Genomic DNA, 24,946 nt, shown 5'->3' on the forward strand with positions numbered 1-24,946 from the left:
GATCAGGGAAATTGATGAGAAATGCAACAGTTATGCTGAAAAAGAAGATTTAGTGCAACACTCAGCAGAAGTTTTCTAAAATATATACTCCTGTGGTAGCTGCATGCCATACCAATAAAATTATTTTATTTTCTGTCCTCTAAATTCTATTAAATATGAAGTTTTGGTTTCAGCTAAATGTGTGGTTGAAAGAGCAGCAAATGGGAGTAACCACCATTGCCTTCCTATTTTTTGCTTGAAGGCTTTCTCTAAACTTCAAGAAATGCAGCCACTAAAAGGATTTGTGCTGCTTTTTAACTGGAAGTCTTGCAAAAATAATACAAAACATAGATTAAGTGTTCTGCTACTGTTAATTTTACAATATTTTCACCTTGCTAATCATTCCCTTTAGAGTTGGTGAAACTACTGTTTCCCATCCTGGATGAATGTGGTTTTCAAAATATTAAAATATTTCTTCTTCTCTTTGCTCTATTGCCTGCATTAAAAATAGTAACATGTTGATCCATCTATTCCACTATGAAAATAAAGCAACAGATTCTGGTCTATAATTTAAGTAGTTGCTCTTAGCAAAATATGCTACTTAGCAAGGTTCAGAAGAGTGCTGTGACACTGCAATTCAGATGGTCAAAAATATAAACATTCCAAAATGTTTCTTCCTGTTTTTCTCCACAGTGCTGTAACAGCCACATTTCCTGGTTTGAAGGTGCAGGGTTTTATTAACATGAAAAACAAAATCAATGGTTGAACTAATAATTGATGTTAAAAAAAAAATATTTTATTTTGTTTTCAGCTGAAGAATTTATTTCAGTGTCTTACTTCTGCAAGGATTTTTGTTGCCAGAGAAACAGGTGGATTCCTGAAGAAAATGTATTGATCTAGAATCTATTTCCATGTTTACAACTTACAACATCCACACTAAACAATACATACAGAGCAAGTAATCCATCAGTTTATGGCATTCTGGATTCAATAGGCATTTGCCTGAGTTAAAATGTTTTGAGGATATGGTGATTCATTGCACTTAATGGTAACACAATAAAAATTGCCATCACTTTCTAGTCATTCTCACAGCAGCCCAATACAGAAAGAAAAAGTATTTGAAACAGCAAAATCATAGAGCTTTCAATGTTTTAGAATAAAGTCATTAGGATCTCAGGATTAAGAATGTTTTTTCCAATAATCTTTAATGAAAGCCAATTTATATGACAGTTAAAATGTACCAAAGATTAAAGATGATTGATATCATAGAGCTATAAATGCTGTATATTGAATTCATGACATAATAACCTTTATGAAATCTCAATTCAATAAACTGCTCAAGATAAATGGAACTTCTAATTATACTTTACATTGTTTTTACTTGGTAGTGGATACTAATTATTTTATAATTTAAATCTTTTGGACAGAACATCCAGGGCAGCAAAAGTGGTACTGCTTCCAGTGACTAAAACTATATCTTGGAATTCTATGCAATTTATAATTTCACTAGACTTTCTCAAAGTTTGCCATCTATAGGCAGAGCTTACACATGCAATAAGGTTTTACTTGCAGAGCAGAAAGCAGAAATGACTCGATGCAAGAAATTAAAACTCGACTTCATGGATGGTTCACACCTTCTAGAAAAAGCAACTGTGGAACTCCAGTGTAACTCTGAAAAGTAACATCATAGCTGCAACCCAGAAATGCTGAAATGCTTCCTGCCTAAAGGTTTCAGTCGCTTTATAGTAAGTCTACCACTCCTGTTGCAATTTAACCTGTATTTCTCTAGGCAGTCCTACCTGGATGCCTCACTCCACCTGCATGGCTGACACTGGTGATGTGCCATGACACCAGCAGTCAGTGGGTGTCAGAGAGAGCACTGCCATTTCACAGCAGAATGGTGCTGGGAAAGCCTCTCAGGAGGACCACTAATGATCTCTAGCTGTTTTTCTGCTCAATATTGATGGCAATAATGATCTGATAATGAAGCAACCATCTGTCAAGTGGACATTTATTCTATAGATGGCATCACCTAATTTACTCCACAGAAATTTCTCATGTCTCCACTAACAGGTCACCTAAAAAATAATCAATAATCATTTGATTGAACATGTATTTATTGATCTGACAGGTCAGATACAACCCAAGACTGCAGACACTTCTGCTGTCCAAATATAGTAGCTATCCAAAATATCTTTCCTGATGGAAACCATTTTCTGAGAAGTGATGTTCTCCACACTCTGCTATAATAAATACTAATTGACAGTAAACACTTATTCTGTCATAGCAACACATTCTCAAACCTACCAATGTTGTAGGTTTGAGATCACCTTTCTTATTTTTTTTTCCCTGAGCATGAATAATTTCTGTCAAGATAGATTTGACAAATGCATCAATGTTCTCTATGTGATTCCCCTAATAAAAAAAAAAAACACACTGTGGTTTGTTTCTATTTTTCTGCCCAGGAAACAATTTCAAATTACTTTAATAAGCATAAATATGCCTAGAACCAAGATAGAGACACCTAGCTGCTTATTTATTCTTAGTTAAAATGATTCAGGATGAAAACCAGAGCATAAAACACTGAACTTCTGCTGGCCTGTACAACAGCCAAGAATGACAACTGGTGTTGGATCAAACAGAATTTTCTTCAGGTTTGTTTATATTGTATTTCTGTACATGCACTTAGCTCTATCAAAACAAATACCACACAGAAATCCCCTCAGCTGTTTACAAACATACAAGACAGGCCAGTGACCCCTTTAGGCAACAGTTAAAGATACAGGCTTGGGAAACAGGATGGAAACAATACAGACTAATGTCACAAGAAGATCCAGCCCAGAACATCACACATAACAGTGCCCCAGAAAAAAATTTAGGGACTAAAATGCATCTTATGGTGCTCACAATATTAGTTGTGCCCTATTAAAGGAATCAAAATTACTCTATCTAGTCTCTTTCTCAAAGGGAAAAGAGTAGGACACTGCTGTAAGTAGAATAAGTAGTCAACCATCACTGAAGCAACAGATTTGAACAGAAACTTCAACAAAGAAATTTACAATTATCTAGTTGAAGTTAAAACCTGAAGTATTATTTAGTATGCAGCCTAACTTGAAGACTTGTGATTAATTTCTTGTTCTGACACATATTTCTTGTGTTATCCTGAGCACAGTATTTAGGCCAAGCCTTCATAATGTAAAGCATCTGGAGGCAGTCTCTCCTTGCTGGCATGACTAGCAAATGAACATAAAGGCAATTCCTTGATCTCACAAATTCTGTAAGAGAATGAATACAACCAATTTTTTGTTAGATACTCATTATTGGTTTACCTGAAGAATACAGAAGTGTGTTAGACGGACACCAGCTATAAATTTGGATGTGAGACTGGATATTATAACCTTTCTTTGCACTGTACCTGCTCCAAGGATAAACAATCCAGAACATAACAGCACTGACCTACAATCTATAAAAGGTCAGCTCTTAATAGCTCTATGATGAGCTAAGAAAAGCCTTTATTTTGCTCCTGGTTCTCAGGATTAAAGTACTAACACCCTAAAGGTACTAAAGCTGCCCTCTTCCAGTTAAAGGAGAGGCAAAAAATAGTGATGTTAGGTGGCTGCCGCCAGGAGAAAGGAATTTCATCTTTAATAACGCAAGCACTAAGTTAGGATTGGAAAAACAAAAACAAGTGAGTCAAATACTTGGCATGACAGGACACTTACAAGTAAGTACTGAATACTATGTCTAAAATAATTACCTCCCCATAAAAGAAATCCCCACTTTTTCTTTTTGCTTTCTTGTCTTGAAGAAAACATTGTCAAGCAGTTTCTGAGTTATGATCCATTCATCAGTTGGCACAGTTCAGAGAAACTCATAAACATCAGTAGTGTAGTAGGGACTCTCTAAAAGCCTCACAGAAACCCTGTAGTAGAAGGGACTCTAAAAAAGCCTTTCAGGAACCTAGTCTCCCCTGAAACCCAACTAGGAGCAGTAATTTGAAAGAAATAACATATTTCTCTTAATGAAATATCCTTAGTTTGTTGGGTAGTTTTTTTGGTTTTTTTTTTTTTTTAATTCTTATACAGGAACACTCCAAGTCCTGCTCAGATTTAAAGATATGCTTTTGAAACTTATAGTACATGCACATTCTTGTAAAACGAACTTAAGAGCCTGTTTTCTGCCTTTATAATCACAGGTAACCCTCCTACTAGCACCATTAGAAGCTCTGAGAGAAAGCAGATATCCAACTCTTTCGAGTTTGCCCTGAGGACACAAATTTCTCCACATCACAAAAGCTCTTTGTTTTCTCCCAGAAGTACATGCAGTAATAGGTGTGAAGAGCCTCTAGAAATCCCGACCTGCCTGAAAAAGCACACACTTTTACTTGCTTGCAGTACAAAAGAAAAAGCACTTGTGAAAGGCTGTCATTTATAAAGACACCTTCTCTGTGCAACATTAACGCGCACTGCTAAGCAAGTGTCAGTCCTACTCAAGTTGCAGGGCAGAAGAAAGTGAGATAATCTGTAGCTGGGCCTGTGTGCAAACACCCAAGCAGAGAAATCAAGCTCCAGGATCCTCCTATGCCTTATGCAAACAAATGAAATTTAAAAAAAAAAAGAGAAAATAAAAAAGATAGAAGCCACAGAGGCAGATAATCAATTTAGGCTTCCAGCTAAGGCATAGGGAATAAGGTGAGGATGTTTACTGCACATGGCAGAGGTGGAAGTCAGGAAGGCTGCCACAGCTCCCATCCACTGCAGCACCTTTTACTGCTTTGGATGAAGTTACTGTCACAGCAGCAAGGATGGCTGCATGAGAGGCACATCACCCTGGGGCTGCTGAGCAGGTAGCTCTGGTGAAATCAGCTCCTGCTGCTCTGAGTTAGACATCCCTCTCTTTCAGCTGGCCTCCTTTCAGGGATGCAACAGTCAAGTGACACACAGCTAAGGGGGTACCAGCCCTCCTCAATTTATTGCTTCTGCAAATGACAACCAGACTGCAGGATGACAGCACCCCACCCCTACTTCCTGGGCCTCCAGCTCTCTGCCTTTCACAGGCTCCCTAAATTTTCTGTTCCTACTGAGTGCTACAACCTCTTATCAAAAGCTTGTTCAGGCTCTCTCCATGTGCATGCAGGGTTTCCTTTCATCTCACTGAGGACCTCATTCGTTGAGTATCCAGGCATGCCCTTGCACCAATCTATATCTTCAAGCCAGAGATGCTTTCCAAACTCTACATCCATATTTTTGCTACTGCAGTTTCAGGATTGCTTTCCCAATAGTGTGCAACCTCTACTATCCATAACCACCAACAGGAGAAACATCACAGATACCACAGGGGAAAATGAACATATTTGCTCCTTTCTGGTTTTGCTTGTCACAGGTGGGAATAAAAGAATAAAGATGTGCAAAAGTAGCACTGGATAACAGTTTTATAGCTTAACTAACAGCGTTACATTTCCTCAGGCTAAACTTTTGAGATAAAATGTTTTTTGAAAACGTTTAAATATTCCCCTAAATAGAGTTTCTGTGCAGTTCACAGAGAAGCCTTGGAATTCTAATTGTGCTGCAAACAACTGCAAGATGCTCCCGAGGAAGCTAGCAGCATGGAACTAGCACAGGATGTCACTAATCATCAGTGTTCCTCTGGCAAACTGCAGCTTTTTGCCTGAAGTCTATGCACACTGACACCTTTTGAAGCAGACAGTACAGGTGTGAGAGACACTCTCTGAAGGCAGAGCTGACACATTTAGAGCTAGCTCATTAACTCTCAGAGGATGCCATCAATTGCAATAATCTCTGGAACCTATTTTCAAAAAACCTTTAGGGATTGGTTAGTTATCAGAAATATCTAAAATCATGGATGTGTACACAAATGGTTGTGTTTATATATGCATAAAATATAGTTTGATTTTTTTCTGTGATCACATGGATCAGTAATAAATCATATTAATTCATTTTAAAGGCAAAAAGCAGAAAACTGATGCTTAGCCCTGTATTGTATGGGAGAACCTACAGTCAATACACTTCATCATGATAGTTTGAGAGGTTTCTATTCCTAGGAAATATATGCACAAACACAACTATATTTCTTGGATGCAGTTGCATGTAATTGATTTTTCTCAGTGCATCTGGTAAGTCTCATTGAAGCAGCACGTGCTACTTCATGAGTACTTCATAGGCACTACAAAATTACCTGCCTCTCCTTCACTGGAAGTACTTGGTTTTTTTTACAAAATGACCCAGGGATTCTTGTATTCTTTTGGGTAAGAACTTTCATTCACTGATTTATTCTTTCAGCTAATTAAGGAGAGAGGACTTGTATAAACAGCTCTGCTTGAAAGCTGTGTTGCCAGCATCTTTGGCAACTGCAGAGATTTCAAGCCATGAAGCATACAACCCCTGCAAGCCCCAGAATCCAAAAAGCTGGCAGATTCAGCCAGATACTGGCAATGGAAGTCAAGTTCTGATGCCTTTTTTTCTACCTTTCTGATTGGTTTTTAATTGTATTTACCTGCATTAGAAATTTGTGGACATAGTAGTGAACAGGATTCTAGTTAGAAGACTCCAAGAAATGTGAGACATCTCACAACTTGGACATATTTTGACTCAGTAGGCAAAGACCCAGCCTTCCTATTCTGAAAGCAGGACCTGATAAAGTTGAAATTCACTGAGTTGAACAGGAAGCATTTAAAAGCAAACAGCCTGTGATAATCATATGGAACAAGTTATGGCATAGATTATCTCCAAGACAAGAAACTTCAAAGTCGAATCAGCATGTCAGTTTGAATCTTGAGTTGCATCCTGAAATAATTTGTCTTTTTTTATCATTTTCAATTTACTGTAGATATACAAACTAATTTTAGGCTTATTATCCCAGAGTCAGGGTTCCTATTAAGCATACTTGTGGCAGAGTAACATTCAAACCATAACTACTTCCAAAATCTTAATTTTGAGTGAGCAAAAACTAACTTAATTTTTAGTGAGCAAACCATAACTACTTCCAAAATCTTATATTTTTTCTCTGCTTTTTTATACATTTCTCTATTTTAAATGAGACTTTAAAACTTAGAGTGAGCTTAAAATTTAGAGTGAGATTTCCCCATACCATACAACTATATATATGTGCCATAAGAAAAAGTCTACCTTTTTGTATCCTAGTAACAACTGCTAAATGTTTTGATTTCTGAACTTCAAAGTAACTTTCATTATGACATTTTCAAACCAAATTTATGAAATACATTCAAAACTATCTGGCTGTTCCTGTCTCATGCATGAGCACATGGAAGGACTATAATTGCAACTTTCAAAAGCTATACCCAGTAGATAATGTTATGTCTTGTACAATTGAAATGTACAATAAAAATCTTTAGTCTAATTCAGACCATGGGCAACACTAACATCCATATACACATTTTAAAGGGTATGAAGTGTGTTTGTGTGTTTATACAGATAAAGTACCTGCTGAAAATGACTGAAAGTAGACTACATATAGGCAAAATGAAGTACCAAAATAATTTACTGAAGTGTAGTTCCTCTCACCACAGTCTCATAAAATCTTTCTTTGGAGAAAGATCCTGTCATGTGCTTGCAGCAAGGTGCTAAAACAAGCAAATCCCCCAAGCCTAAGAAATCATAACCTCATGTGTGATAGCATGTTCTTTTTTATATTCACAGGACTGTCCTAAACAAATTAGCAGCTGCAGTCAATCCTTACAATGTGTGGAACGTGTGAGGGAACATGCAGGACAGGTGGCCAACTATTCACATCTCATGGGACTGCTGCTGATGGCTGCAGGTTAAGTTTTGGAAACACAAAATATTTTCCTTAGTAGTAACTCTGTCCTCCCTGTCTTAGTGCCTTCCTTTCCACTCTCCCTTATTAACTATTCATCACAGTGTTTAAGGACATTTAAAGTTTATTCCCTGCTTAATCTAGCTCATTGTTAAGAGGTCATTGCAGTCTTGTACCCATTTGCAGGGCAGAACTCTCTATTGATTACTTGCTGGCTTTTCAAAAAAATGGGATTTTTTCTCCTCATACTGCTCTCACTGAGGAGTTAAAGTAGAACTCTGCAGAGACCCCTCAAAAACAATGTCAATATTTCATTTCCCGATGACTTTCTGAATATACCCACAATTACCTTTTTATGTTTCCACCCTAAGCTCTCAAGGCAGCTTCGTTTTTGTTTTGTGCTTGAACTGACCTTGTGATGAAAGCAGTAGGGTATTTAATGACTGTTTTAAATAGTAGTGACATCACTTTGCACTAAACTATTCCTCCATGGGCATTCAAATGCACGAGTTGACAGCTAAATAAGAAGTGCTTTTTCCAAATGTTGCTATAAATAAACCCTTTACCTTCATTTTATGAATATAAAGTTAAATGTAATTTTCTAGGTTGTCCTATTTTGATGAATGTTGTATTATTCCTGCAATTCCCTTCTAGAAGGGAAATCTTATCAAGATTTATATATCAAATTCTGGGAACAAGAAAGAGAATATCTCTTTTCAATATTCATAATGATATCCTTATATATTTTTTACAGTTATATTTATTGTACAGAGACCCTGGCTCCAAGATTTACCTGAACTTTAGCAGAACAGGATTCCACCACAGCTTAGCTTCTTTCCCTGACACTTGGATACTATGCAAGTCCAGTATACAGACCTGAAGGCTGAATTGTGGAACACCTTTTACTTCAGTCATGAGAACATGACAACCTGAATTTTGCTTATGATATGAAATGATCATCAAAAAGGAGGAATAACATTGTAGTTGAACTGGCAGCAAATAAAGTGCCCGAATGAATCAATGCAAAAAGAGATTCCAGGTGGGAGTGGGCATGTAGTCTTATGAATGTTGGCTCAGATCTCATTGCAAATGGGGTTACTGTGACTATTGATCACTATATTTATACACACACCTAAAATTCAAGCAGGAGAAAGTTGTGGCTGCTGTATGTATAATTTACAGTAGCCACTTTTAATTTTCTGTACACATAGCTCTAGTTTAGTTGACTGACAGTAGCTGATAATGAATAAACAGCCAACATAAGTGCAGCTGTTCTAAATAGTATAAAGTTTTTGTACATTCTTCCTTGACAGGGGATATGGCCAGCCATAGTTAGAGGACACCGTGTCTGCAGCCCTTTTTTAAAATTACTCATTTTACTCAAAACACATGAAAAAGCTTAATCAAATTAAACAACAGTAAGTGTTTGGAGTCAGTGAATGAACTGCTCTTTAAGTTCCCTCTAGGAACTTCCCCACTGGAAATGGATTGGTGTTCTAAAGAAAATGTTCACTTATGCCAGTATGCTCACAGGAGGTTCATCAAACATTAAACACCAGCAATGAGCATTTGTTACAACTGGAAAGTGTATTTGTGAAAGACAATGAAAATTACTTCTACACTGAACACCACTTTAATTTCATCCTTCAGTATACATGTTAAATTGCATTCCACAACAGCTTTCTGTTCATTTCATATCACAATAAAATGAACACACCCAACATTCCTGTACAGCAGACATTGCAAATCAGAGCTTGTCCTGCCTTGAAGGTAAAAAGTCCTTGAACAAAGCATTACTTTGCAGGGAAAGAACCTCATTTCTGTCCTAATATATATCCATTCTTAGTGTCATCAAACATTTCATGTTACCTCATTATACTCTGAAATATGTTACACAAGTAAGGTGATTGCACAACAAATAAAAGTCAAGATTAATGGGGATATTATGCCTCATAAGAGAAATTTAAGAAGAAGTATTTTGAAATCTCTTGTATTTAGGAGTAATATATTAAAAACATAAATACAAAATCATAAGTAGAGTCTGAAGCAGAATAAACAGTGTTACAGAGGAGACCTAAACCTGAATAAGAGACGATGGGATCCTGTTCTAAAAAATCAAATCTCATTCAGATATTTTCAGAACATCATAAAAACAGATGTTGAGCTGCTAGAGAGGTCCCTGCTGAAATACAGTGTTCAGATTTATCTCCAGCACTTGTGAGATACAGGCAGAAACAGGATATTTACATGAAAGAGCAAGATGAAAACAAAAGAATGAGCCATGATAAAAGATTAGGTGATACAACTTTCTTTCATCTTGACAAGACCAGGCTGACAGGAGATAACAAACATGCAAAAGAGCATCAGATGATCAGCTGTTCCCTAGTCCATCAATGACAAGAATTATTTATGTTAAGTGCTTGAAAAGAGTTTTATACAATGTAAAAGGGTGCAACAGATGACAGGGGGAATCTCTGAAATCTTCATCCCTGGACTTCAGGAACAGCACTAGAATCTAGCAAGAATGAGCTTAGTGTGCCTGCTCCTCCTTAGAGCAGGACAACTGCTCAGAAAAGTCCAGTCCCACTGAGCTCCCTTCCAGCCTTGCATCTCTGGGATGGTATTGCAAAGCTTCTACCTGGTGACTTGGATCTTTCTAGAAGATCTGTGAAATTATGCTGAGGGACATTCTGAATTTTAGAAACTAATTAATCCCAAATAATTTTTAAATCTGTTTTGATTAACTATGCCAGAAGCTCTTCTGAATACATAGCCAAACACTTTTTTTCCTCAGTTACTCTGTCCATTTGTACATTTTAACCTTTGGTTTTAGAAAACTAATGGTACATATAAAAATAAATAACTGTATGCCAGTACACCTAATTATAGAATATATAGAAATATAAAATATAGAATTTATAGTAGAAAAATGCTTTTTTTTTTTTTTTTCTTAGCTGAATGTCAAACCACAAACCTTTAACTAAAATGAGAATGAAGCTACTTCAATTTTGGACTTTAGCTACTATCTCTTGAAGAAAATTAGGGAGTCAAAGGTTTTTTATTAAAAGTTGGTTCCTTGGGAGAAGAAGAAGTTCCTTTGGCAGGATCATTTACAATTTCTTTGAAACCTCAAAATAGTATGTAATATAACACACTTGAGAAGATGGCTTTAGTATCAGCTGTAAAATAAAAGTAGATGCATTTCTGCCATGCTCTACTTTTTCAAAGCTATTTAAAATTGATCCTTCAAAGATGGTTTGCAAGCAGGGTGCTTCATTCTATTTCTAATAGTCTCCCATGAAATTTGGTGCTGCTTACAGCATGAACAAATCCATTAAAATAGAATGAGGTTGAATTTTAAGGCACCACTATAAACAACTGCCTCCTTCTTGGTGTCATTAAAAATGAAATAAATCTTTGAAACAGTCTAATTACTAGAATGAATAAATATACACTTTCCTTTGTACATGCAATTCCTTCTTAGCCATTTCCTTGACAAAAAAAGGAAAGAAGGAAATACGACCTCTGCCAAGTTTAAACTCATAGTTTTAACAAATCAAATATTTTGGAGAGAAAATACCATTCTCCTGAGGACTGCTAGTTAATCAGCTGTCTTCCTTTAAGCCTGATGTCTTCAGTTATAACAATGTCACTGTCCACAGATGTGACCAAATTCTCTCTAATTAATCTGATGGTCAACTGGATCAAGCATCTTGATATAGATGGATAGACAGATAGACAGACAGACATAATTATATTCATTATATTCCGTCCTCAACCAGGGCATTAATCTTCCTTTGCAGCATTTTAAACAAGTCTATTCAGACACCGATTGTGGCCCCAGTCCTGCCACCAGACTGTTCCTAGCAGTGACACTGACTGAAAGGGATGTCCCTATGTGCACAGACCTTCAGCTGGGCTCCTCCTTTCACACTGCTCTGGTTTTGCATGAACACTCTGCTGCAAAGCTACCAAGTCAAAGCACCTGCACAGGAAAAGAAGTGCTGCACACCAACACTGCACTAACCACAAGCCATTCACAAGCTGCTGCTATCTGCTGTGCCTTGCTGTCACTTTTGAAAGAGGTGAAGGTTTTCTTCAACTTTGTATTTCAAAAGCATAATTTTAAAAGAGTTGCAAAGCCTGTTAAAGAGGGACCTTTCATTCTATTCCCCTGATGTACCCTTTTTAACACCCATTTGAAAAATTAATATTTATGCTCTGAAACACACTTTTCTGCTTGTATATATGCTTAAAATATCCCTGTGTCTCTTATTTTTCCATTCACTGATTCAGCAATACTGTCAGTTTCAGATGATTTAATGTAGACTACATGGAGCTAATTACAGAACGTAAGACATCAAAAACTGTGGTTTTCTAAACTTTAGTTAATTGTGGTTTCACAAGCTGCCATTCACTGCAATCTAGGAATGGTTAGATGTAGGGCTTATTATCAGCCTAAGTAAAAAGCCAAAGTGTGAGCCACTGGTTGCACCTGAATTTTCCATTTCAAAAGAAATATGATTTTCTGTGAACTGCAGACATTGTGGGGTTCAGCAGAGAGAAAACAAAGTGATTTGTTCCCTTAGCCTACTGGACTGAAAGATACTGGCTAACCACAAGTTTATCTTTTGACCAAGTCAGAAAATCTACATCACAGCCATATCAGTGAAAATGCTCTTTTGCACCCCCAACAAAGCACCATCTCAGAAACAAGCCAAAGAAGAAGATAATTTAGGATGATATTAAAAAGGAATTATTTACATGCAATGATCACTGAATATATATTCTGGTATAGTTTTTCCAGGGCATGATGGACACTGCAAGAAGAGGAAAAAAAAAATAGGGGGGCAGGGAAGCAACTTTGCAAGGAAAACACCAGTCAAGAACAGTCATTGAAGGGCTCTGCATGGCAAATTCTGGTGGGATTTCTCCCACCTGCCCTACACAGTGAAGCCCCATAAGATCATCTATTTGTTTAAATAAGGATAAAAACACATTCTGAAGGTTATCAATACCAAAAAATGAAACATAATTGAGATGTTCTGCATGAATTACACTTATGAAGCAACATTCAACAAGTTGAGTAAAGTGGCTGTGGTGATTGCCATGCTTTGCTGAAGGAAGACTCAATCTTGTATTTGGAGAAAATATTTTTATGGTTTTGTAAATGTTTATACATTTGAGATACCTAATTGCCCAAAAGATAGTACTACCATGTTCTTAGCCTTTTTTCATTATTTACTATTTAATTTGAAGGTACTTTGCATCTTTCAGATTATCTGTGCAGTCCCAGTGGACAAACAATGATTTGAATGAACAAATTAGGATGCCTGAGCACTAACCACTTGGGAATGGGAGGGAAGACAAATTGTCATTTCAAGTATATCACCATAAACTTTGTGTAAATTGCCTGAATTTAGATGAGCATAAATTCCCTTTCTAAGGCTATATTTCAGTTAAGAAGTCAGAAGAGGACATTTTGCTATTTAACAATTCAGGTTATATTCTCTTCTCAAACAATAGACTAGTATTAGATATGAGTTACCTTAGCAACTATTATGTTGTCAGAGAATTCTGAGAAACTAGGATGCCTTAGTAAGCAACTAAAACATTGACAACTCTCTTCTTTTTTATCTCCTATAATTCAACTTCTCCCAAAGAAAATTAAACCAATTTTTTGGAATAGCCACTGACTGTAATCTCAGAATGAGAGCATCAATACTATTTTTAACTTGATTAGCATAAAAGTTTAATTCCTCCAAGCAATCTTTACTTCATTACTGAATCTGGTCCATGGTGTATAATTCACTGTATTAGGAGATTAGAGGAATACATAGATGCTAAGAAGAACATTAATCTCAGTGTAATAAATATGTATAGGGAAACAGATATTGTCAATTAATTAATTAATATATTTTTTAAAAAAATAAAAACCCCACCAAAATCTATTTGGATTGAATAATGTGACCATTATTGTGATGGTGTGGCCATTGTTTTTCAGACTCACAATACCTAATAGTTCCTGTTGAAGGCAATGGGAACTGCATATTTAAAAATCTGTCACCAGCCACACTGTAAATAACAAAAAAACTCGAACTAAAACTTCCAAAGATTTCAAGCCTAGAAATTGGAAAGTATATGATTCTTATTCAAATTTCAGTAGTGTTGCATATGAATAGAAATAACATTAAAACTGCATGGAATAATAAAATTCAAGTTGGTGCTTTGTTAAAATACCTTTAAAATACATTTTTTCACCTGCTAAAGCCCACAGGAATACAATTTGTAAACACAATGACCTAACCATGCCAATTTGGCTCTATAGCAATTGCCAGTTATCACCCCTTGGCTAACTTGACTATTGTTTTCACTTTCCCCTCTGAACTTTAATACTTGGCAGAAACAAGGTGCCATCCTTTTCCTGCAGAAAGAAAAATGGTGGAAATTGCCATTGTGCAAGAAGCCATGGCCCATGGCAGACTGTAACTGGGGGCAGAACACTGAGCATGACAAAGTCAGAGCAGGGTATAAAAGCTCTAAACTGAAAACCTCCCATACTGTACGTCACGCAAGATGTGTTGCTTCCTCGTTCTCCTGGGGGGACTCTCTAATTGCTGCATTACTAATTCTCTAATTTCTCCATTAGAAGATTACCTTTTGTAAGTATTTAACTAAGGACAACGGAGAAGTCTTTCAAAAACTATTGTACTCTCATAATTTATTAGGGAATCAAATTCAGAGAAAAATTAAGAAAGTAACGGTGTTGATAAATCACCTTTCTCTGGTTTCAGATTTTCATGATGACTACACCTTAATATTTTGTTACTCTTTTAAACATGAACCACAAAATTTAGGCCAGTTCTACCTATAAAGTATCCATTAGCATTTTTGTATAGCATTGGTTTAGTATATTGTGACTTTGTATGGCTTTTTAATGATACTCCTTAAAGGGGCACAAGTGTTTCAAAATTATCAATAACTTATTTGAAATGGCCTGCACAGAAAATTTGGTCCTGTTCACACTTTGATACCTTTTAATTGATTGATTTTCTAAATTCCTTTGTGATTTCCAAGTTTCAGGTGATGAAATATCAAACTTTATAATGGAAATTTTAAGATTTTTTCCCTCTTTTACAGCAAGTCTCTTTTCCAATTTAAAGAATCAAAAAACTTTCTGAAAAATTTTAGTTGTCTTTGTACTCTTGACCATTTATCTTTGATTTTTGGTGAAAAGCTGAGCTATATTCTGAAGTTTTTATTCCAGCAAACAGTTTCAAAACACTCTTATGAACCTTAATTCCACATTAATTTTGCATTAAAGACATACTGCTGTTTTAGGCACCAAATTGAAAAGGGTTTTTTTTCCCACATGAATGGTGCCTATGACTTTATTAAGCAGAAAGGCAATTAAATAAAGTAAATACAGTATTTTAAGATATATATATATTGACAGAGTACAAACAGGAGCAGATCAATGACAGAACTTAGTTACACTAAAAGACAAGCATTCCAAGCCAAAAAGGCATTACACAGATGAGTTAAGAGCAGGAAGTATTTTATTATTAACTTTTGATTACCCAGAAAACATCACATTGAAAAGCCCAAAGACAAATGGGCTATGCACACACAAATCAGAAGAGTTCAGCAGATCAGAATGATTTTAGAAGATAAGCAAGGGTAACCCTATTAACAGCTTATATATTAAAAGCTTACATATATGTGGCTAACTGTCCTTCCAGTTAGAAAGGTAAAATTATTTTTAATAAGAACTATAGATGATGACCCCTCAACAAATACAGTTGATGACTGAGAGGGTTTGATAATTTGGATCAACTAAGGTATTTTACTCTCCATGGCTACTTAGTCATTTTGGTTCTGTCAGCCAGAAGGGAAATTCAGGGTTGGTTGCACAGTCAGCAAAAATTAGTTTTCAAATATATTTTAAATTTAGGGGTTTTCGAGCTTCAAAGTCAGTGGCCTTTTCAACACTCACATGCAGGCACAGTAAGAAAAATAGTGAAAATAAAACACTTGAAAATTCAAATTCAGGAATTGCATTTACTATGCCAACCATTCACTAATATAAGAAGATACTGATTTCTAACAAAATTTCCTTAGCGCTGCATCTGTCTTTTTAAAGATGGTCATGATTTCTAAAGGGTGCTTGTCATACTATTAGGAGAATATTTAGAATAAGAGATGTCTACTGACAAACTGTAGCTAAGTGCTACCAAAAGACACCAGAGCTAGACACTGAACAATAAATCCCCATACTGATTTAATTATGGACACTCCACTGAAAATCCCCTATCCTCCTGACACACTCAGGTGAGACCAAGAAGTGCTGTAAGGCACGTCAGGGTGGAGTTATCATAGAGTTCCCCAAGAACCCCTTTTGCAGCTGAAAGGGAAAGGCTGTTAGAATCCACCACCCTCCACGGTGCCTGTAGGATTATATGCACAATTTCTTGGGCAGCTTTTACACCTCCACCTTTCAAGTGCCTTTAAACCTGATCTTTCATGCATTAAAACACGCCCTTCAACATGAAACCCAGCATTCTATTTCTCCTCATAAATGACCTTTACTTTTTTTTTCCCCCTGTGATTTATTGCTCAGCTCAAAAGCAGAGTGAAATTAATAGTCAGGCCTCTGGAAATGTTTTTGGTCTCATAAACTGCCTTCCATTTCCACGTGCTAGGTTCTTTAAATTTTGTTTTGTTTTTAAACAATTATAGTTCCTCAACAACATCAGCCAGCTAGAAGCAAACATGGAAGCAGCCTTCCTGAATTCCTTGTCTACTACCCTAGCCTGAGATAATTGCAAGAACAGATGTGACAGCTTTGTGATTTCCTAGACTTTCCCATGAAAACAAAACTGAAAGCTTTTCAACAACAATCCTGGCTTCTTCAGCCAAACCTTTCATCATCATCATTAAAAAGGTTTTGAGCACTTATAGAAGCTAACAAATGACAGCTCATAATCCCCATCTGTAACACCAGAGGCCAGGTACTGCAAGGAAAAGACAGGTGCAAATTTTGGTATTCCCATAGTGCTTATTAACTACCCCTTCTCAGAAAGAAAAGGATTTGTCTTAACACCACTACCAATATCCCACATTAATCTTCCCACAAGCAAACTCTTACCCTGAAGCTACTACACAGTGTTATTACTCTGTCAAGTATTTTCCTCCGAAATTTAAAGAGGTGCCTCTACCAACCTGTGGACCTAGATTGTGCTGTAAACCATCTACAGAAGCTGCTCCACAGCTGAGTTTATCTCAAATGTCTATAGCTTCCCCCTTCAGAGCTCTAGCATGTGAAAATTAAATGAAATAAAATAAATTGAGAAGTTGCACTCTTCTACGTCAGCTTCTTTCATTTCAATCCTGCTTTTGCCTTTTCCTACTAGAATCACAGTAAGAAAATTTAGCATAGTACACACCACTCTAGTTACTGCCTGTTTTGCTGGGCTGAGACAATGGATAGGATTGTGGCATGACTAAGACACCAACAATGAACAGGGACAGAACAGGAATGCACCTAAAAGGCATAACTGGAAACTATGGTGGTGCCTGGAACCTAGCATCAAATGTACTTCTGCTTACCTTTTTGTCAGTTAGCAACCATGCCAGACACAATGTCTCAGTGTGATGTGAAAGAAAAAATCAGGACTGTGCCAGGTACACAGGGGATTACTTTGAGAATGGGATAGATTCAGTTTGCTTTGGATTTTGTAGAGAAGCCATCAGCATGCTTTCTCAAAAATGTTGGTCCTGAAATTTGGAGAACGGATAGTCAAGTAGATGATTCTGTAGTACTTGGAGTATAAAAAATACGGATTGCTAAAAAAACTTTGTGGAAGAGGAAGGTGGTGTTGGGAGTTCTTTATGGTTTTTGTTTGGGTTTTTTTGCGGGACTTTTTGTGTGCGGGCATTTTGTTGCCTTTTTTGGTTCAGTTTTAGGAGGAAGGATGGTTTGGGTTTTTTAAACATAACAAGTGAAAAGTACCTTATAAAATATTTAGCAAAGGATTAAATAAAAAATTACAAATTATTGGGACACTGCATTCTTTAGGATAGATATGATCAATTAGATTGAACAAATAAACTTCAGTCATGACTACAAAATAATTTTGCAAGACTAAAGGAACATTTGAACATCATTGTGAAATATTTCTGTTGAAGTAGCATCCAAAGCTCCAATTTCATGATATCATTGAGTGTACAGCTGAAGAGTGACATTTTTATATATATACAGATTGCTCTTAAATTACAGGTTTTCTTGAAGTTTTTTTTTTAGTTTGAGGGCCCTCGTAGAAAACTTCTAAATTTTTGAAAACAGCAGAGCACACAACATTAAAATTTACACTAGAACACTACAAATAGGTAAATTATAGACCACATAAAAATCATTTCCAAGCTAAATATGCATACATGAACTTCTATGCTGAAATGCTATGAGACACTAATAAAGTTTTCAAACATTAAAAAAGAGTCCCTGACAATATAAATATTCATTACTAAATGGCAATTTAATAAAAGCCTTTAGGTAATTTACAGAGAATGAAGAAAAGAGATTGTCTCATGTATTTGAAATACTTTTCCAATACATTTGCTAAACTTTTTCACTTTTTAGGGTATTTAATTGTTTCCACTGAATCATTCTATGGTCTGCTTTCTTCTGGGAGGAGAGGGTTAATATGTGATCAAAGATATTATTTGGGACAAGGAGCAATAAAGGTTGCCTGCTTATCCTTGACAGATGCATTGCCCCATCTCTTGTAATAATTTCTGCTTGAAACAAGTTGACAGAGAGTGATCGAACTTGGACATAATGCTCTAGACAACTAAAAAGAGAGTAGTTTTCACAAGCTCTTGTCCATGTCACTTGTTGAGATTGCCCCCCAATATTTTCTTTCAAAAAATGCCCCCAAACTCAAATACTAAAGAGTTTTAACTCTTATATTAATGTTCCATTAAAAAACCACTTTGATATTTGCTGAACACTCCTGAATTTTTCAGGAAGAAAACTTGTACAGAAAAAAAAAAAAGAAAAAAAAAAAGCATGACATTTGTGGTAATGCAATTGCATTTAATTTTGAGATTACTGCTAGTTATTTAGAAATAAGAAAGTTAGGTGATTTTTTGTCTCTTGCCTCAGTGATACAGGATGTGATATTCAATACACTTCCCAAATCAATGAACTTAAATCCTAGTGAAATATATGATAAATTTGTAAAAAAGTTTAATCCAAGGAAACTAAGTTACTTTTTTCCACAAACCATTTGTTTCATATTTTTCTGTGATGTTAGTCTTACAGTGGCTGAGGCTGAAAAAAATCAGCCTCAACCACTGTAAGACTAACATCACAGAAAAATATGAAACAAATGGTTTATACTATATGTACTGCATGAGAAACTGCATTCAGATTTCGGCCAAAGGGAAAGGAACCTTGTCCTTCAAAGTACAAAACTTGTTATCAGATAATATACTCATTCCTTTAGAGAACTAAATGTCAACTCCAAAATGGTTCAAAATGTCACTCTTCCTTTTAGAGTCTCAGAAAATCCTCACTGACACCTCAGGTTGTGAAGGTTAAGGACACACTTCTCTGGACTTCTGCACAGGTCCATAATCTTGCTAGATCCCTGTCTAACCTTGTCTCTCTGCAAGTCTGCTTCACACACACAGATCTTTAAACTTTTTATGATGTCTGTGGGACAGAATGGAATATGGTCACAGGAAAAAAAAGCATTATGATTTAATTAGACAGTATACTTCAGAGGTTCTTTTGCCTCCAAGTTTTTTCCCCCATCACTCATTTTAGTCCCATGGATAATAGCCACTCTCAGACTGTACTTTTTTCTTTTTTCTTTTTTTTTTTGTTAACTGAAACATTTCACTCCTGTCTATGTATTTTGGGGTAATATTTAATGTCTCATCTAAGAAAGTGTCTCATCTAAGACGTTAAGCAAAAATTTAACGCGAAGTGGAATCTCCAAGAAAGAATTCCTTCCAAAACATCTTTGATTTACAATGATTTTTTTTTTTTGCCACACAAAAGAAAATTAATACATGCAATTTGCACACTGGAGCATCTTTAGTAGCCTGTTCAATTATCTAGACTAAGGTTTCACTGTACCTAATCAGTGGAAACTGAACACAGAGGTTTTGTTTTAGTCCTACCCACCACATGAAGAGTTTTCACAGTTCTTTTTCACTTCATGTAGAATTGCAAAGTGCTCACAACACTCATCCACTCCCCCCATTCTTCCTACCACCTTGGCTTAAACAGCCCTGAAATAATTTTATTTCTAAAACCTTTTGACCACTTCTAAAGAGAGTGTAGAAAAAACCATGCTTAGGAGATCAGTAATGTTCTTTATGATGTTTCTGGATGGATTTCCAGTTATTGCAGGCACAGTTAAGCATCTCTTGGGCTTCAGCACAAACACACAAGAAACACACCTGATTGCTGTGAAATCTGCAGACTTGTGATAGAAGTGCAATCAGGGTACAAGCTTTCCTCTCTGTTCTAATTTTATGCACTTTTTCTATTAGTATTTTAATTTTATTTGCCTGTTTCAATCAACAAGCTAAATTAAAAAGGTTCCACAAAAAAAAAAAGTAATATGCTCAATCTTTAAAGAGCAAAGCTTAGCCAACTTGGATGAAATAAAGTACGTACAATTACATAGTTCTAAAAAGAGTATCTTTTTAACTTTCATTACTGCTAAAAGCAAGAGCAATATTAACAAAACAACTGCATCAAAAGGGGAAAAAAGAAAAGGAATCCAAACCAGACCACTCTCTTGGATTGACACCCACATAGCCAAACAGGTCCTGCACCAAAATCCCAAACCACCCAAAGTCACTTTTAAATCAGGTCAGGCTTTAGACAGCTTCTTGAAGTTTCATCTTTACTTACATAAAAGAGGGTTAAGTCTGTTCTTTTCAAAGATCTTTGGCATGATCTTTGATGACAAATGACATGTTACCATATGCCAAAAAAGAAGGGGAATACAGTCACCCCCAGCTCCAACTTTAACTGGAGCTGCTTTGTTCTGAGTGCCCTGAATAATTAATAACTACTTTGGCAATCAGTCATGCATTCCTTAATGGCACCTCAGGCATCAAGTATCCCATTCACCCGCTCCCCAACTAACAATGGACTTTATTACATCAAGTTTTCTCTGCCAAACTTGTAACTGACATAGTTTAAACTAAACAAGTCACTAAGAAGACTGAGGCCCAAATGTATATTATAAGAGTTTGTAAGATTTCCCTCAGTTTCATGTGGCTACTCTACAGGGCAAGTGAGAAGAAGAGGAAAAGAAATGAAATATGGATTGTTTTTGCAATAACTTTCTAGGAGGGTTTAGTGGCACAGTGCTGCCAAAATCATGACTTTTAATAAATGGAGAGCTGGTCAAAACTGAGAACCATCACTAGGCAGCCCTTACTGAATAAAGCAGCTCACCAGTAAGCACAGAGTAAGTGACAGGGCAGAGCATGAAAGAATGACTGAGAATAACAGCTGTGCTGAAAGGAGCACAGTAATTTTGGAATAACACAAACTATGTTTGCTTAATAGGAATGAACTTTTTCAGCACTTGCTTCCACTTCACGGTATCACAGACAAAATCAACTTGAGGAATAAAATAGAGGAAAGAAAGTGGGAGTAAGACCAGAATTACTGAAAGTTCCAGATGCAACCAGGGTACTCAATTTAAAATAGAAATTCAAATTATTAAGATCTAATCAGTTAGAATCTGAAGACAAGAGTTATATTTTTCCAGGGGAACATTCTGCATGTATACAGTATATGCAATGCTTTTATGCAGTGTCTTCCAATCCCACATCAAACCTTTCTAGAGAATGATGTTGGATCCACTGACATTGGAATGGCTGTGAGTGCTTTCTTTAGAGTGACTAAATCCTAGAAATAATCAGATCAATAGGCATTCTCCTATCATGTGAGAAGCTGGTTTGAAATATAATATACAAAGTTAAAAAAAAACAAACTAAAAAAATTTTCATACATATATATACACACACACACACACACACACAAAACACATATATATATATATATATATACACACACAATAAATTACAGCAGATCTAAACAAAGCCATTTCTCTTGCTCTTTAAAAGACCTGAAAATGTGTCCGGTGCCCCTCTCTGTGTGTGGCCTTCAAATACAGAAACAAGCTTGCACTGTTTTATTTCAGTTTTGCTTCATTTCTCCCCAAACAATCTCTCACTTCTAGTCTACCAGGCATCTCCCCCTTCCCACTACTTGTCAAAAAAAAAAAAAAAAAAGAGAAAAAAAAAATTAACTGTTTAGGACCAATTCATTGAAATGAATCTCTTAGTGAACTGCAAGAATCATTTAAAATTTAGGCTCATTCCTATGCCTGACTTCTTTTTTGTGGGGATGTGGGAGGAGGGCTGTAAATTTTATTTTCTCTTGAAAAGCTGGATAAGATAAGTTTATATTTGTAAAGCAAGCTACTATTTTTTTTCGGCACTGGTTTTCAATTGCTTTAGATAGAAGAAGAAGGTTTAATCTTGGAACCAAACAGCATCTATTTAATTTACAATCTGCTTTCTGAAATGTGTAATTGTATTCTGCATGCCTGAAATGTGCAATTGTATTTTGCATGCTGCAAAAAACCATATTTTTTGTTGAAAAAGATCACAACTCTTTTAGTGGTAGATTTAGAAAATAACTGATAAGAAGTAGCTAGACTGCACATTTTGGGACTCATTCCAAATTCTTATGACAGCAAGTGGGCTGCTCTTGTCCCTTGCATGTGTTAGGTGTAACTATTTTGAACATTAAGCCATTTTTTTGTGAGTGCTGGTAATTTAAATTTTCTAACTGGTTTTCCCCATCAAATATGAAGGAATAAACTCAGTCCATTTGTACAGCATGACACAAAAATCATTATACATAAATTATTTTTTCAGGTGCCTTTGTTTAATCAGTTCCACAGAAATGGGATCACACATGAGTTGGATAGATCCATAGCAGGTAGGGTGTAATATTAGAGCTGTGACAATGGAATTTGGCACCAGCCCCACAAATAGATGTATTTGTTGCTTCTCTTTTGCCATTTTCTAAAAGTAAACACACTTATTACATTCTGCCCTCGGGTGCACTGATGTTTAAACCTGGCCTTATTTCAAGTTTGGAGACTGACATTTGATTTAATTTTAAAGTTTACCATTATCAGGTCATAACATTCTACTAACAGAAGTTATTCTAACTCATAAAAGAGTGAAATATGCAGATCAAACCTTCAGTCCCTTCAGAATAGTCTCCTCAGGATAGTAGTAAAATTATAGGAAAACAACACACACACACACACACACACACATATATATATATATATATATATATATATACACACATACATATACATATGCACACAAGCATCTCACCCCCACTACACTACACTGACACACTGACACCATCAGCATCTGATGATATATATTCTTCTCAGTAACTCAAATTTTGCCAATAAGGAGAAGGAGCAAAAATAGCAGAAAAATAAAGCCAGCCAAGTGCATTCTGAGTGAAGCACATTTCAGTGGGGTTACAACGTGGATTCTTTTGATCAATTTTTTTTTTAAGCTTGGAGATATTTTCTACCAACCAAATACCACAGACCATGAGACTACTTAGGAGATTGAAAGTGAATTATAAGGAATTTAACAAAAAATAGTGCTTACTCTCTTTAAATATGGAACACCTATTTTAAAAAAAAGCTCCTGTTTTCCTCTATTTTAATGTTTCAGGACATTATTTAACCCTTAAAATTCTGTAAACATTTTTTTTTTGCTATCAGAGGTCTTTCATTTCATGAAAATAGTAACAGAAAAGTGTTGACATTGAAATTAGTCACATTTTCGACAATGATTAGTTTAATATCTGTGACTTACAAGCCTTAAGCAACATTCAAGAGAAGTCCAAAATACAGATTACAAGGAAAATGCAGTGAAAAAAAAAAAATTATGGATTGTCTGCTTTGTCTCTATAATAAAACTATCTAGAATCAAAGGAACTCTTCTGTTTGGGAATTAGGTATAATCATCAGGTTGAGTATGTTTAATAGCAGCTGACTAATAAGAACAATAATCTCCTCAGTTTCTTTTCTGTAACTTCCCAATCCTCTTTCAACATCATACTGCTGATTCATAAATTGATCTGTCTTCTTCTCAAAGCTGGAATTTTCTTTTTTTTCCACATTACAGTATTAGGAATGCAAACATTTTACTGAATTTTCCACACAAACAACTGAGCCCACAACTTCCTAGTCCAAAGCCATCCAAAAAGAACCACAGGAACACTCAGTTAAAAACAGAAACAAAATGTACAATTCAGGAAGACAGATTGCACACTGCTATTATTATTAAGAAATAAACAGTAATTAATCTTACCCTATTAAAATATTCTTTTGAGCTACCACTTCAAAGATTTTGTATCCTGAAATGTTTCGATCTGAAACATGTTACTTACTGGCATAAGAAGTGTGTAATGGATGCAGAATCCAGGTTCAGAAGGAAAATATTCATCAGACACAAATCTTATTCTGATCTGGTTTCCTTTGGAGATTTGTCTGCTTGGCACAGTACTGGAACCACACCAGCGTCCTAAAACAGTGCCATCACTGGGCTCTTCAATTTCTACAAAGTCATACCTGAACAGAAAAGAAAATAAAATGTTTATTTACTGACAAAAATTCTATAAACTTCCTGATTTAACCAATAAACTGACTCTGCAATTTTTTATTTTTTGAAACGCTAAAAGTATGCAGCCAGCTATTTTAAACTTAGCTCCCAAGTTGCTACTGACTTACATACATAATAAAATCATGCAGTGAGGTTAAGAAAATAAAAGCAGAGTTAGCATTTTGAAGAGACCCAAGTGTATGGTTTTGCTTCTTGTGCAGAAAGCAATTACCAAATGTGTGACAGGGCAGAATAAAATCAGAGAAGAAAAAGGCTGTAATTGCCTGAGTGGCACGGTAATTCGTGCTGCAATGTCACCAGCACTACACTGCATGCCACCAGGGAAAGTTCAGGGGCTTTTTGGTACTGGAAACCTGCTTTTCTGGAATATCAGAGGTGAATAACTTCCTAAAGGTTAAGTTAAGGCTTA

The 24,946-nt window shown here is 35.9% G+C and overlaps 1 protein-coding gene across 1 annotated transcript in view; it reads right to left on the reverse strand.

The window, feature by feature from the left end:
* PDGFC (platelet derived growth factor C) overlaps positions 1-24,946 on the reverse strand; it is a 121,145-nt gene that overhangs the window by 9,252 nt on the left and 86,947 nt on the right. The window contains exon 3 of the mRNA XM_030239613.2: positions 24,305-24,485. Coding sequence (XP_030095473.1) covers positions 24,305-24,485 — 181 coding nt within the window. The remainder of the gene's footprint in view (positions 1-24,304; positions 24,486-24,946) is intronic.

Source organism: Serinus canaria, chromosome 4 (genome assembly GCF_022539315.1).
Source record: "Serinus canaria isolate serCan28SL12 chromosome 4, serCan2020, whole genome shotgun sequence".
Classification (NCBI taxonomy): Eukaryota; Metazoa; Chordata; class Aves; order Passeriformes; family Fringillidae; genus Serinus; species Serinus canaria.